We start from the raw sequence: 14,205 nt of genomic DNA, 5'->3' as shown, positions 1-14,205 counted from the left end.
ACTTCCATGAGGACGATTAGGACAATCCCATTTCGTGTGACAGATAAGACCAATAACTCGTCCGATTCCCCTTTTGTGAGTTTGATGAGAGCTTCGGCCAATACTCTTACCAGTGGACGTATACATAGCGGATGTATCAGTAGAAGTGTGAGTTTCATTAGGACCATACATCTCACGTAGTAGATGGTACATTGATGCAACATAAGAGGTGGCAGCAGGGTTACTGAACAATAAAGAGCGAGCACTTGAGTACTTAGGTGATATACCGGCAAAGAATGTGATGACATCCATCTTAGCATTTCGCTCCTCCTGGACCTTCAAATCGGTAGTGGGTGGAAACATGGAGCGAAGTTCATCTCGGATTGTTGAAAACCGGGTAAAGTAATTAGTAAAAGAAGAGTCTCCTTGTTCAGCCCTGATGTAGGACTGGACCACCGAGTATGCTTGAGATAGAGATTCCTTATCAGAAAATGATGAGGAAAGGTGTTCCCACATATCTTTTACGGTGGGGAAATTCTGGGTAATGGTGAGTATTTGTGGCTCCATTGCATTCCACAATGCCATATGTATTCCGCTATCATCAATGAGCCATTCTCGGGAGATTGGATCAGCGGGTCGTGTAGTGAGATGGTCTTCTTTGCCTACACTTGTAAGACCCTTCCGAACAAAGAGGCTCCATGAACCCCAATTACTCGAATCAAGTTTGACCGGAATGCGAAGAACAGCTGAATAATTAATAATACCTGGAGCAATATGATTTTCTGAAGTCTTTTTATCTCTCATTGGATCTGATAGTTACCTAACCAAACGGATACAAGCACCCGAACCAAAATGGAAAACAGAAAGTTGCCGGATCGAAAAACTAACAACACAGGAAGGTCGGAGAAGTAATAAAAAAGAACCTGGAAGAAATCCGGTGGCCGGAGGTGGGGTCACGCACTGTCACGCGGCGGCAACGGCGGAGATCGGGAGGCGCGTAAAGGCGTGTGCGGCGGCGGATCGGCGGTGAATTTTTAGGGTTTTCAAATCGGGGGTTACTGATGATTATGGCAGGGGTGGTGACGGTCAACGGTGTCTCGAAAAAAAGATTACGAGACCTGGACAGAAGGTAGACGGGTTTGTTTCAGATCTAGGGCCGGCTGGTTCGGTTCAGACTAAATGGCGGCTAGGGTTTGGATCGAGAGCCGTAGTTCTGATACCATGTAAAGAAATGGTGTTTATTTTTATTGATGATAAACAACTAAATAGTACACCTATATATACAAGTAACAAACCCTAATTATAACCCAAACTGAGCCTTGGGCTTTCTAGCTAGATACATGATGGACTTTTAACATAATACGTAAAATACTGTTTATAGTTATTATTACATTTTAGGTAACTAATATTATAGTTTCATATTTACCCTTTTTATTATTTTTTTTGTTCCCAAAAGCAAGTTCTAGTTTAGAAAAACACTACAAGACAACAAAGAAAATAACATATTTTGGTTTAATCGTCACCTTCGTTATTTGTTGTTTCATCGTCGTCGCATGAGTCTTCGTGAGTTCTTCATAGCCAAGTGGTATCGTTTTTCGTTGTGTTATTTCGCCGTCATGTAGTGATTTGAGAACAGTTTTAGAGCACTTTTAAAATTTAAGAGAATAGAGTCTTTCAATGTTGTGATTAAACCAACACATTCAATATCTTTTTGCACTGTACCAGGTTTTTAAGAAAATCAGGGTCAGGGGTCAGGACTATACCGTTACTGGTACCGAACCGAGCATTTTCAGTACCGTACTGATTTTTAAGATAATCTGGACCAAAAATTCAAGATCGAATCACTTATCTTAATTAGCATGGTTCATACGAATCACTTATCTTTTACCCATTGCGTAACTTGAGATAACTCAAATGAACTCATTACGCAAACAAATGTTACCCAAATCAATCCATTTCTTAAAGTAAATCGATACTGGAGAAATTTCATAATTTCATGTAAACATACATGTCACAAACTATTTTGAAAACAACATTCAATAGCCGGTTATTATTGTTAAAAAAAAAACATAAATATAAGTTACTTGTGAACAAAGGCCTTTTTATATCATCTAAACAATTAAATAAAGTATCAAAAATTTACTAAAGTAACAAGTATAGTCGAAACTAAATAAAGGAGGATTACCTAAAATGTAAACTCAGTTAATCTTAGCCTTGGGCCGTCTCGGCTTTAACACGAACCATAGAACAAATAGGACAACCAAGAATGCAGGAATCGTGGTCAAGTCAAACTCGACTTTCACTTTCCTCTGCTTGGTGCAGTGAATTTGGTGCATGCCGGTTACTGTAGTGTTCACGTACTCCACAAAACTACAACATATAATATATCAACATTATGTTCAAATAAATAATATTAATGTGAAATGACTAACCCTTTGGAAGCATCTTCCAGACTGGTTAAAAGTCTTAACGCATCCACAAAACGTAGTTCTCCCGCAATTGTTAAAATCTGAAGAATAATATATAAATGCATATTGTTTAATTATCACAAATTAAAAGAGCAATGTTATAACTTATATAATATATAGATAGAACTTTATAAGATATAAAGACTTACTCTTTTCCAACGGTTAACAACATAGTTATATTTATCCACCAAATGTCGTTCGTGCATCCGAAAGGCCTTAAAACTTTGTTCAGCTAGCATTTTGTTAAGAAGCATAAAACCTCAAAAGCTTTTGGTTTCAGTTATTTAATCGTTTATATATTCAATTAGTGAAATTATCAGCAGAAAAGGATACATGTGCGTTCCATCTTTAATCGGTTGATTGCTGAGTTGACTCGCTGTATAGTCTCCTCAAGAGTTGTAAGCATATAGCTGCGTGCAATTGAATCCAACTGAAACTGTGAAATATGCCACCCTTGAGAAGTGACTGAAAACGGGTTGCATCCAACCGACCATACCCAGTCCTGAAATGTAACAAACATAAATTATTGCAAAATTTTAAAACTGATTTTAGAGGTCAACATATCGGATAATACCTCGATTGCAGATTCATGAGCTTGGCTATAAACAAGATGAAGTGGAAGCAAGCCAGCAATATGTTCGGAAACGGCAGCCACTGCAGCTTGTATTGGCCTCCTGAAAATATTGCAAATACTCAAAATATAGGATTGGTAATTAAATTAATGTCCGTAAAAACTTATAAGATGGTTGCGAGAAATCGACCTCAAGTTCCACAACAGAGATTGGCCATTGCATTGTAGATGGCTTTCCCATGATGACAACTTGGATTGGACAACAATAACCATATCTGAGAGTGCCTTTGCCTGATAATGTTTGTCCACTAATAATGGCTCCCCGTGTATGAACCAGAAAATTGGAACTTCTAATGTAGACCTACCATGGGCATGTGACCCTACAATAAATAAAAAAGAAAAAAAGGATTGCTTAATTATTGTAAATTTACAAATGGAGTTTAGAAGTTTCTGTGACAGAAGTTAAAGACGTCTAATAAATATTAACAGAATGAGAACCTTTAAGAGAACCATGATCACTTAGCCTCTGCAACTGATGTTGTAAAATAGAAGAATCAAGATACGAACGAACGTTTCTCCTGAATGTTCCATTAACAAGCAACATAGGTACAGCAGAGGCTCTTCTAGCTACAGAAAACGCCATTGCCAATGCAGGATCTTCTGAAAGTGGTAACCTACAAATCATACATATATCACATACACGTATATGCATATACATATATAACACATATACGATGAATATGAGCATACATGTGTTGACTGAACATCGGTTTCTGAGAAGGTAACAGTAAAGAAGAAAGTCCTTCTGTGATAGCATTTATATCCACAGGCAAAGACTTGATATTCCTGACTTTCTGCATTTCAAAAACAAAATTATAGATTAATTTGTATGCAGTATCATGTTTTCGTTCTATGAAAATAAACTCACCTCCTGTGTAATGAAAAATAACTGGAAGGATATTTTCTCATAATGATGGAACGCCCCGTCAGCAAGAGAAGGTGATATTATGTGTCTCATGGAACCCCATAATGTTGCGCCCATATGTGCAAGAAAAGTGTCACGTGCAACCATGTAATTGTGGCTATCCTGAAAATAAAAAACATAGGATACATATATGATATTCTATTAAATAAAAAACTTAGGACACAAATATTATGTGTAACCAAGCATACCTCATAAGAAATATCACTGAACAAATTCCAGCTTTCCATTCGTTTTAAAGCATCTATCGCCTTTTGTTTATGGCTTTCTTCAGAATCGTCGTTTTCAAATGACTGAAGTTCCGTTTTTAAGTCATGCATTCTCTCATCAAGCTCTACATTAAAACTTTCAATGAGTATATGGAATAAGATACTAACAAAAGAATAACTATGAGCATACGTAAAGTGTAAAAATAGGTCACGTTATGTAGAATACCTTCACAAAGAGAGAGCTTTACCCTTCTTCCCCAACAATGTTTGAAAGAAAATAACTCGTATATGTCTATCTCTGCTAAAAGGATATCTATGGCTTGATGATCTTTCTAGAAAATTCAAGAGAAGTTTCTGTTAGGCTGATAATAATCTTAAAAGAAACTTTATTCAACTAAAATAACATTCAGCCACGAATCTATGCACTTCTATATTCAAAACATATTTATTCTTATCCATGTAACTAGTTTGTATAAACATACAAAATTAAGTAGATGTTGAACATAAACTAATGTATCCAAAATCAAGTGTATCTAGGCCTGTAAATGAACCGAACAAAACATGTTCATGCACATGTTCGTTCGTTTAACTTTAAATGAACGATGTGTTTCTTGTTCATGTTGGTATGTTAAGAAAATGAGTGTGTTTGTGCGTTCGTTAACAGGATAATGAACGGTTCACGAACGTGAATGAACGAATATAACTATACATAGAAGAACGAACATAACTGAGCTAAAACCAATTAAAAGAAAATGTGAACATCAATGTGTTGGACCTAGAAAGATATTCAACTAGACTAGATAGTAATGGGCCTTAAAAGATTAAATGAGTACATTAATGAACATAAAAGAACAAACATAAACTAACAAACATAAGCGATTTTAAATGAATGAACAGGACATGTATTCATGTTAGTTTGCTTATTAAATAAACAAACATAAACAAGCTTCCCGCCAAACGACTCATCAATGGTCATTAAATGTTTGGTTCCTGTACAGACCTAAGTATATCATAAATAACATAAGATTGAGGGTTAGATGCATACATCCCCAAATGAAGCAAACTTCTCCTGAATCGCATCTTGCAAGTGATCTTCAGCCTCTTCTTCTGAAATTTCTGAAATCCACAAGAAAATCGCAAAAATGATAAATAAAACGTCATGAAGGTGTTCATCCGTTTTTGAACAAAATGATATCAGCAAATGAAGTACAAATGTTATGAACTCATGATCTTGGACCATGTAAGATAAATATATTACTCAGCACTTCTATAGATCAAAGGTCGTTGACATGTCAGCAAAATGATAAAATGACAAAGCGTAGCTACAGTAAGGTCGTAATTTGGTACCTGCAATTGCGCCAATGGTTTTTTCCACATTAGGTAATGTGAGTTCTGTACGCACACCTTCGCCACCAACAGCGGGTCCCCAGGAGAAAGGACCCGCACTTAGATCGATAAAAGCCCATCTGTCTCTTCCGATCCATGTATCTGTAAGACAGTCTGCATGAAGCCCGTTCAAATCACCAGATTTCAAATTCTCTTTTAAGCGAAGCTTCATGTCCTCGTTTTTCCCGTTTAACAACTTTAAACAAAACACACATAGTACAAAATTAGCTTGCAGTAATTAATGATTTTCAGATAACGTGCCCCGTATAAAGATTGTGTATTTACGATATAAATGACAAACCTGGATAACTTTTGATTGAATGATATCGGCCACGTCTTTCTTTTGGTATAGACTCTCGACATTGTTCAAAGCATTTAGGCAACTATGATACCATTCTATCTGAATTGTAAAAAATAAAATAAAACTCAATTACAAAACTTTGCTTTTATTTAGGAATGTAAACGAACCAAACGTTCAGTGAACTGTTCAGCAGATAGTGAGTTTAGGTTCGTTTGGTTAATAAACGAACGAACATGAACACATCTCGTTCGTTTGTTTGTGAACGTTTGTTTATGTTTGTTCATTTACGCTTATTTATGTCCATTCGTTTACGTTCATTTATGTTTATCCGTTTGCGTGCGTTTAAGTTTGTTTATATGATTCTTTTAAACTTTTTAGACGCGCTACAGTTTAGTCTAGTTTAATTATTTTTTAGGCCTGACAGATTGATGCTCACATGTAATTTTAATTCGTATTCGCTCAGTTATGTTTGTCCATCTATGTTCAGTTGTGCATTTGTTTATGTTCGTGAACCCTTCGTTTATGTTTGTGAACGGTCCATTTATACTATTAACAAACAAACAAAAATGAACACGTACAAGCTAACTTTCTCAATGAACGAAAACGTTTGTTTAATTATTCATTTTCAATCGTTTGCTTGCTTAAAGTTAAAGAACGAACACAAACATGTCCCTTTTGTGTTCGTTCAGTCCATTTGCAAGCCTACTTTTATGTTATTCTTTTCTTTTAGAAGGTATACAACAATGAAAAAAGAGTTTGCTAACCACTTTAGCCTTTAATAAAGTGTGAATGGATTACAAAAACTTTACAAAACAGTGCTTGCTCGCATAACTGCTTTTGAGGTTTTCAAACATTTGCAGACAGGTTTAAAGGTACAAACACAGGGTTGACTGTTGTACTTACATCAGGTTTAAATTTCAGCCTTTGTTAGTGACAAATGTGAAAACTGACCGTGTCGGTTTCTTCTGTAACTGTCCAGGAAAATTTTGCCATTGGATGCTTCTCATACAAGGGCCTCTTGATTTTGTCCATAGCTGCCATATACACAATTATACATAAATTTAGGCAATATTGGTCTACATTTATATTTTCAAAACAAATAATATAAATTGCTACACACCAAGAGCATTTTCTGGTATACTTCCTGACTGAAGAATTTTGTCTTGTAAACCCTTATTCTGCATGCAAAAATATCAGGGTCACTTGCTAGTTCTTTAGCTAGAAATTAGAACTTATCAAACATATCTTAAAACAATTTAAGGTACAAGGGTAATTGAAAGCACCTCCTTAAGAAAATTTATTTCACTATTTGACAATCCTCTCCTGTAAGATTTTTTTAAAGCATCAATAACATGTTTGCACAAAGGTATATTTTAAAAACATCATTCTTAAATAAAGCTACTAAAAAGAAAGGAAGAACAAATAAGAAAACTAACTAACCAAATACGCACCTGTAGCCATATTTACCTCTCTTTGCATCTTTCTTAGGATTCAATATGAAAATACTATACGCATTTTCTAGGTCAAGATATTCCACAAGACTGGTGAAGAGAATATCCATCATATCCACATCCACTTGCCAAAGACCATCCTCCCTTCAAAGAGAAAAAAGAGTTTATTTTGAATTTGATGGTGCAACGTTTTCATATGTTATAAATTACTGTGCAAAACAAAAATACTTCAACTTATCTAAAGACCATAGAAAAGAACTTAAATATGTTGAGAGTACATCTATAGAATTCGAGTTCACTACTTAGAGCATTGAGTCATAATTCAACTATAAAACAAGAACATAAAAACTAAAGTAAACCAAGTGCAAAGCAAAAAGAATCCAAATGCTGCATGAAAAAAAGAAAAGCTTCCAACAAAACTATGAACCTAATGTTAAACGTATTCATGGTAATTGGGACTCGATAAGCTAAAATGCATACGAGTAGAGGATATAAATAAGATTACACATAAACCTCTGATCTTAGTGTCTTCATGGCACAGTGTTATATATATAGAATACTGGAATTTAATGCTAACATTTTAGGATATTGTTGTATTTTGGCCTCTATGAAGTATTCGGTATAATTGTACAATTATAGATAATTAGACACTATTTTTGGCATAAGCTGATGATATCTGTAATTGTTGCCTATCTTGTAAGTTGGATGGCTAATTGTTTATCAAGTATAAAATATGGATGCAAATTCAGTGCAGGCGCAGAAAACTTTTATATATAATATACAAACAAATATACACAGTTATACAGTTGTGCAGATAAGAACTTCAAGCCAAAACTCCTAACCAATGTATTAACCAAGTTGGTAGAACTATTTAGAACTAAAGAGTAATGTAAAGTTTTCAAGGCTAACTTGAAAAGTCTAATATGTAACCACCGATAATTTGCACTCATTTGATTTGTTATTTACATATAGTGTTTTAAAACACATAATATAGATTTATAAACCAGTATATGTAGAATGTGGCACCTACCTTGTATGATTAACATCATCCTTACGAGAGAGTACACCAATAGCATGCTCAAAAAGAGAATTGACTTTCTCACTCATTTGGATAGCATGAACAGAGAAGCTGCATGAATAAACAAGAACGTGCATTCCCAGAGGGCAAATTAGTAAATAACAAAAGACGCAATCAACCCTACACATGTAAACAAAAAAACAAGAGAAAAATGAATAAAAACATTACTTGTAATTGAGGTGACTGACAAGTGGAAAATGATGCTGATGATGACTTCTATCTATCCTGTTTTTGTAGAATGGAGCAAGAACTTCTTCCATTTGTGGAATCCTAGTATGTTCAAATATATGATCAATTTTCGTGAACCATCGCTCAAGTTCTTCAGTACGTAGCTTAAAGGCTGTGTCAATAATCATATCACAAAAATATATCATAAGCACCCAACTTTATATATGAAATTGAAGATAAACTTGAACACTATAATATACCTTGGTTCCCACTCCCTTCAAAGCCTATGAAGATGAAATTTACTGGGACTGGAAGATACATATGTTCAACTTCTAAAAGCTGTAGATAATTGGCAATATTCCCTGAAATAAAGGAAGAACGTCATGTTTTTTTCTTGCATAATAACAAAATGAAATGTAATACAATGCAAATTTAAAAGATACGACACTTTAGATTGATGATTAATTATTATTCATGGTATCTTTACAATAAAAAAAGGAATCCCAATAGTAAAGAAAGAAAGATAATGAGTACCTGCCTTGGTGTAATTAAGAACACTAGATTCTTCAACTGTTGCAGTCTTCAAATCATCAAAATCTAGATGTATGATTCAGATAAAATTAAATATTCAGAAGGTATCGAAAAACATAACTATCAGTAGACGCATGCATACCACTTCGTATGACAGATTCACTCCAGAACTTGCTCTTCTCTTTGAGATTAAACAATGAAAATACCGATGATCTCTCAGTTTTACGGGTCCCGGGAGGAGATCCATGTGACCCGCCTGCTATTAACTAGTACAAAGGTTACACAACGATATTATCAATATTGTCTCAATCACTACATCGAATTACATAACAATATTCAATCTATGGATTTAAAAATGCCAAAATGGCATATGAGGTATTACAGCCAACCAGCCATTATGACGATAAAAACAAAATGAGTGATTGTCAAGATGATTTTCTGCTTATAACACGTACTAGTTAAGGGGAAGGATTATGAGAGAACTAGAGAACTCCTTACTACATATATGCAATACATATATGTGCAGTATATATTACATATATCATATACAGTTAGCAGTATATACCTATGTTATCAAAAGCCCTTCGGGTGCATGCATAGGCCTTCAGGCAAGGCGCAAGGAAAGCGCCTGGTCAGTTTTTTGTCAGATTCCGGCCAAATCCTAAAATTTTCAGCAAACTTTTGCAAATTCCGAGAAAGCTGGTCTGAAACATCATGAAATGGCCCGGAACCAGCCTAAACAGCCCTAAACAAGCCTAAAACATGTTTAAAACCCCCCAAAAAAGGGTACGTTTATGCTATGCGCCTTGTTTATCGCTCCCCGCACTTTTTAAGCGCCTCCCGCCTAGGCCCAAGGCTCACCCTTTACTACTATATACATGCAGTATATACTACTGCATATATATATATATATATATATGTGTAACATTAATATCACATACATAGTGGATATGCTGCGAACATGTTAGGTATAGAGTTGTCTAATTCTCTCACGAAAAATGATCTCTCTCATGATCCTGTCCCTACCAGTTAATACATTACTTAATACATCAAACATTAATAAAATGAATCCAAATCCTGAAAATTTCAGCAAAATTTTGCAAATTCTGAGCAAACCGATTTGAAACATCAGAAAATGGCCCGGAACCAGTATAAAACAAGTTTAAAACCCCCGCAAAATAAGTATATACTGCATATATGCACTATATACTACTACATATATGTAATACACTAATACTAATATCACATGTTGTATATATAGTTCTCTAGTTCCCTCGCGATTAATACGAGAAGAATCCAAATCAAGTGCCAGGTTGAAATTCAGTATTTCTAATATTCAATTTCAAAATGCACAAATGAAACACGATATTCAAAACCTCCTCGAGAGCATCAATCATAACAAATGAATTTCACATCGAATTCAATAATAAACGTAGCGAGTAAAACAACACCACTACATATATACATACAGTATATAATACTAGTACATATATGTAATTATACTTAATAGCACACATGTTATACTGCATATATGTTGTATATAGTTGAAATTCAGTAATTCTAATACTCAATTTCAAAATGCACAAATGAAACACGATATTCAAAACCTCCTCGAGAGCATCGATCATCATAACACATGAATTTCACTTCAAATTAAATAATAATAATAAATGTAGCGAGTAATACAATACCACTACATATATGCAGTATACAACACCACTACATATATGTAATTATACTAATATCACATGTTATACTGCATATACGTTGTATAGAGTTGAAATTCAGTATTTCTAATGCTCAATTTCAAAATGCACAAATGAAACACAATACTTAAACCTCCTCGAGATCATCGATCATCATAATTTGAGTTCGAATTGAATAATTTACGTAATAATTAATATGTATATAGATAGAATTGAGTGTTTAAGTTACCAGTAACAGCAGTAGCAGCAGGTGAATTAACGGCAGGAAACGGATCATGAAGAAATTGGAGCCCTAGATTGAAACTATTAGCTACGGAATTGAATTGAATTGAAGCTTGTTATTATTATTATTATTATTATTATTATTATGCCCTAAATATGAATATGAATATGAATATGAAGTGAGTGAGGGTCAGTCGTCGGTTACGAGACGGAGACTCAGGAAGACGACTCGAAGACTATACGAGGCCCAATAAGCTTATTTCGTGGATCTAGTTAGTTACTTAGTTAATTAGTGCTAATCGTAACCGGTTAATTAAACCGAAATGTCGGTTAAAACCAGTATAGGAAAAACCGGTAACTAATTGGTTGTTACTTGTTAGGAATCAGTTAGAGATTTTGACATAGAAATAAACCAGCTATAAGAATAAAGGTTATGAGAAAACCAAGTTTTTTCAAGAACCTGTTCCAGTTTTGAGCAACAAAGTCAAAAACTGGGTTGGGTAGGAACGGTTTCGGGTTTGGTCGGGTAAGAGTACGGTTTCTCTGAGAAACTGAAGCCTAGTTTGTAGGCGCGGGTTATATCGGAACAGGGTTTTATCCCCGCCTCTAATGGTTATTGTTAATAAGGTAATTTCAATAGGGTTATTATTGGTTAGCCGGTTAATAACCAAACTGAATCGGTTACATAGTTTAGGGATTTTTCATTTAAAGCTTGGTTAGAGACCGTAATCGGTTATCGGTGGTAACCGGTTTTGACCATTTGACCAATAATAGGTTACCGTTACTAACCGATATTTCAAAACCGGTTAAACGGTTATAAACGCTTTCATTGATTCACTTTATTTGATTTTTGTTTTGAATATAGTCATACTCAAGTTAATTTGGTTATATGAATGTGATTAAGCGATTTATCTAAATAAAAGTTAGACTATATTTTTATCATATGACCCGTAAAGTTACTCTATAAAATTGACGGGGGCCTTCATTGTTTTCCTATTATGGAGTTTATTTTATTGTAAACAAAAAGAAAACATGATATTCTTTAAATCTTTTTATTGGTCTCCCGTGAATTGTTTTCGGTTGTATGAATTTTGAAAGACTTTCACACCTTTTTTTTTAATTAGGACTTAGGAGTCACGTATACATTTTTATATATTTTTTTCCCACCTTTATTTATTTTAATATATACTCAATTGGTAAAAGCATCTCCGTTACTTTTTTTTCTTTTCAATAGTTTAATAAATTATTAGTTGTCACGTCACGTATTATTTTAAACCAATTCAACACTTATGAAATCAATTTTTTAACGAGTCAATAAATGGCCCGTTTTTTCTTTTAAATTACAAACAAGTAATACACAGACAAGTAATATATTAGGTTGTGGTGGATCTAATCAATTGTCACCTCTCTAAACGTTTAGTTCTATTTCAGTCATGGGAATTCGATGGTAATCATGATCACTTGATATTGACTTTTATCAGTTTACGTTACCTAGGCTAGTTAATTATAAATCTATGATTATGCTCCTAATACGTAAAATAAGCGTGTACAAGTGCAAACTTAAAGTCTACTATCGATGTCATGATCAAGTTGTGCATCAAATGTCCGTTAATTACTCAAATATTGGATTTGAAACAAAACAAGTATGCGGTTGGTGTCATATCACGACCATGAATCAACTCTACTGCTCTATCAAATCATTTTTGACGATCCAAGTTAAAAGGGCAAACACGAACGTAATTCAATAATGACTAAACCTCAAACAATATGTGTATGAAAGGGTTGAAGTTCTAAGTGTGTTTCTTTCTAAAAAAGTAAAACTATTCAATGTCTTTTTATAAAACACTAAAGTATTTCAAAAGTAAAGCTTTTATACAAATTTGAGTCAAACAATACATGGAAGAAAGGTTATCAAAAGAAGAAGCTTTTGAATCAAAACCAAGTCAATAAATTGTGTTTGAATAAACAGGAAAGTGATATAAAAAGTTAAACTGGAAAAAAGTTTCTTTTCTTTTTCTAAAGAAAAATGTTTACACATTTAATCAGTATCCTTTTTTTCCAACTCATTTGGTTGGTGTTTGTTTATAGCACGTAACAGAAAAGAAAAGTCAGTTTTTGGCTTATTGAAATGAATAATTTCAAGAGAGAAATTGTATGTGTTTTTGGGTCTATACACGGCTCAACCATGGTAATCGTGACGAAATTTAAAGCCATTTCCATCATTAAGTTTTGATGCTTTGAGACGATAACTACAAGACCTAAAAATAGAAAATCATCTTCGTGTGTTATAAAACGGAAACGTTTAAAAGATAGAAATACTAGTTAAAATGGAAATCAAACTAGATCCGCTGATAAATACTTTATATATAGAATATAAAATTATTAAATTTTTTAACATAAACTTATTATTAACACACTAAATACATTTCTAAGTTAGATACTTAACTAAACATGCAATTTTTTTTATCGATCAACAGAATATCATAATATAAATAACCGTTACAGACAAGATGCTAGCAACAAAAACACCTGGATCAAAACAAATCTTAACACCATTACAACGCATTTAAATTAAAACTACACCACATCTTCCACGTTAGACCCGACCCCTTTGATCTATTTCGAACCCCTAAGAAGCTCATCTCCTTAATCTCAACAATGGTACTATTTAGTTGCACCGACTTCCTTTCAAAAAGCAATGAGTTTCTTACTTTCCAAACACACCAAATTGTGGTAAGACAAACCGCGTAACAAACCTTCGCTTTTCGAACTGGTTATAACACTCCAAATCGATTGCGCAAACGATAACATCACCACCAAATGTTGTTCCGCTTCAATTTCTTCCTCACAAATTGGACAGACGAGCGACACCAACGTAACATTCCATTTAGCCAAAGAGAATAGAAACGGTATCCTTTCAATTTCCGCCCTCCGTACGAACATAATTACACCAATTAGATCTTTATAAAAATATCCAAACATGCAACTTAAATCTTAGTTATAAAAAATATCCAAATTAGTGACATAATAATAACAATGAATGATGTGATGCTGACTCCTACCCCTGTTTGTTATCAATAATAATAATAATAATAATAATAATAATAATAATAATAATAATATAAACCAGAGAACCAAGACCAGTTGTTATTT

General features: G+C 33.9%; 1 protein-coding gene across 2 annotated transcripts; it reads right to left on the bottom strand.

Annotated features, from left to right (window-relative positions):
* Positions 1-2,040: 2,040 nt before the first annotated feature.
* Positions 2,041-11,190, bottom strand: LOC143539174 (uncharacterized). Of its 2 annotated transcripts, XM_077032572.1 has the most exons (24): positions 11,060-11,190; positions 9,267-9,390; positions 9,128-9,190; positions 8,854-8,955; positions 8,594-8,765; positions 8,378-8,476; positions 7,348-7,491; positions 7,180-7,219; positions 7,017-7,074; positions 6,848-6,930; positions 5,897-5,995; positions 5,557-5,791; positions 5,255-5,325; positions 4,436-4,541; positions 4,192-4,334; positions 3,947-4,105; positions 3,769-3,872; positions 3,517-3,692; positions 3,209-3,398; positions 3,022-3,121; positions 2,781-2,949; positions 2,597-2,679; positions 2,412-2,488; positions 2,041-2,349 (listed from the first exon to the last, which is right to left on the bottom strand). In XM_077032572.1, exons 1-24 carry the CDS (start codon positions 11,105-11,107, stop codon positions 2,178-2,180), a joined length of 2,817 nt encoding a protein of 938 aa, XP_076888687.1. In that variant the 5' UTR covers positions 11,108-11,190; the 3' UTR covers positions 2,041-2,177. The 2 variants fall into 2 exon arrangements, with proteins under 2 accessions (XP_076888687.1, XP_076888691.1); XM_077032576.1 differs by lacking the exon at positions 11,060-11,190 and having other exon boundaries at positions 9,132-9,190; positions 9,267-9,372.
* Between the last annotated feature and the right edge of the window lie 3,015 nt (positions 11,191-14,205).

The sequence above is a fragment of the Bidens hawaiensis genome, unplaced genomic scaffold (assembly GCF_021521415.1).
Source record: "Bidens hawaiensis isolate Kalapana, Puna unplaced genomic scaffold, B.hawaiensis_p1.1 tig00000780_1, whole genome shotgun sequence".
Taxonomy (NCBI): Eukaryota; Viridiplantae; Streptophyta; class Magnoliopsida; order Asterales; family Asteraceae; genus Bidens; species Bidens hawaiensis.
The sequence above is the reverse complement of the archived record's forward strand: the minus strand, read 5'-3'. Positions and strand labels throughout refer to the sequence as shown.

Coding starts and splice junctions, on each gene's coding strand:
- LOC143539174 (XM_077032572.1), bottom strand. CDS start 11,107: ATGATCCGTTTCCTGCCGTTAATTCACCTGCTGCTACTGCTGTTACTG. Junction 3,693..3,768: donor CCGATGTTCAGTCAACACAT/GTATGCTCATAT, acceptor TATGATTTGTAG/GTTACCACTTTCAGAAGATC. Junction 2,680..2,780: donor ATTAAAGATGGAACGCACAT/GTATCCTTTTCT, acceptor ACAAAATGCTAG/CTGAACAAAGTTTTAAGGCC.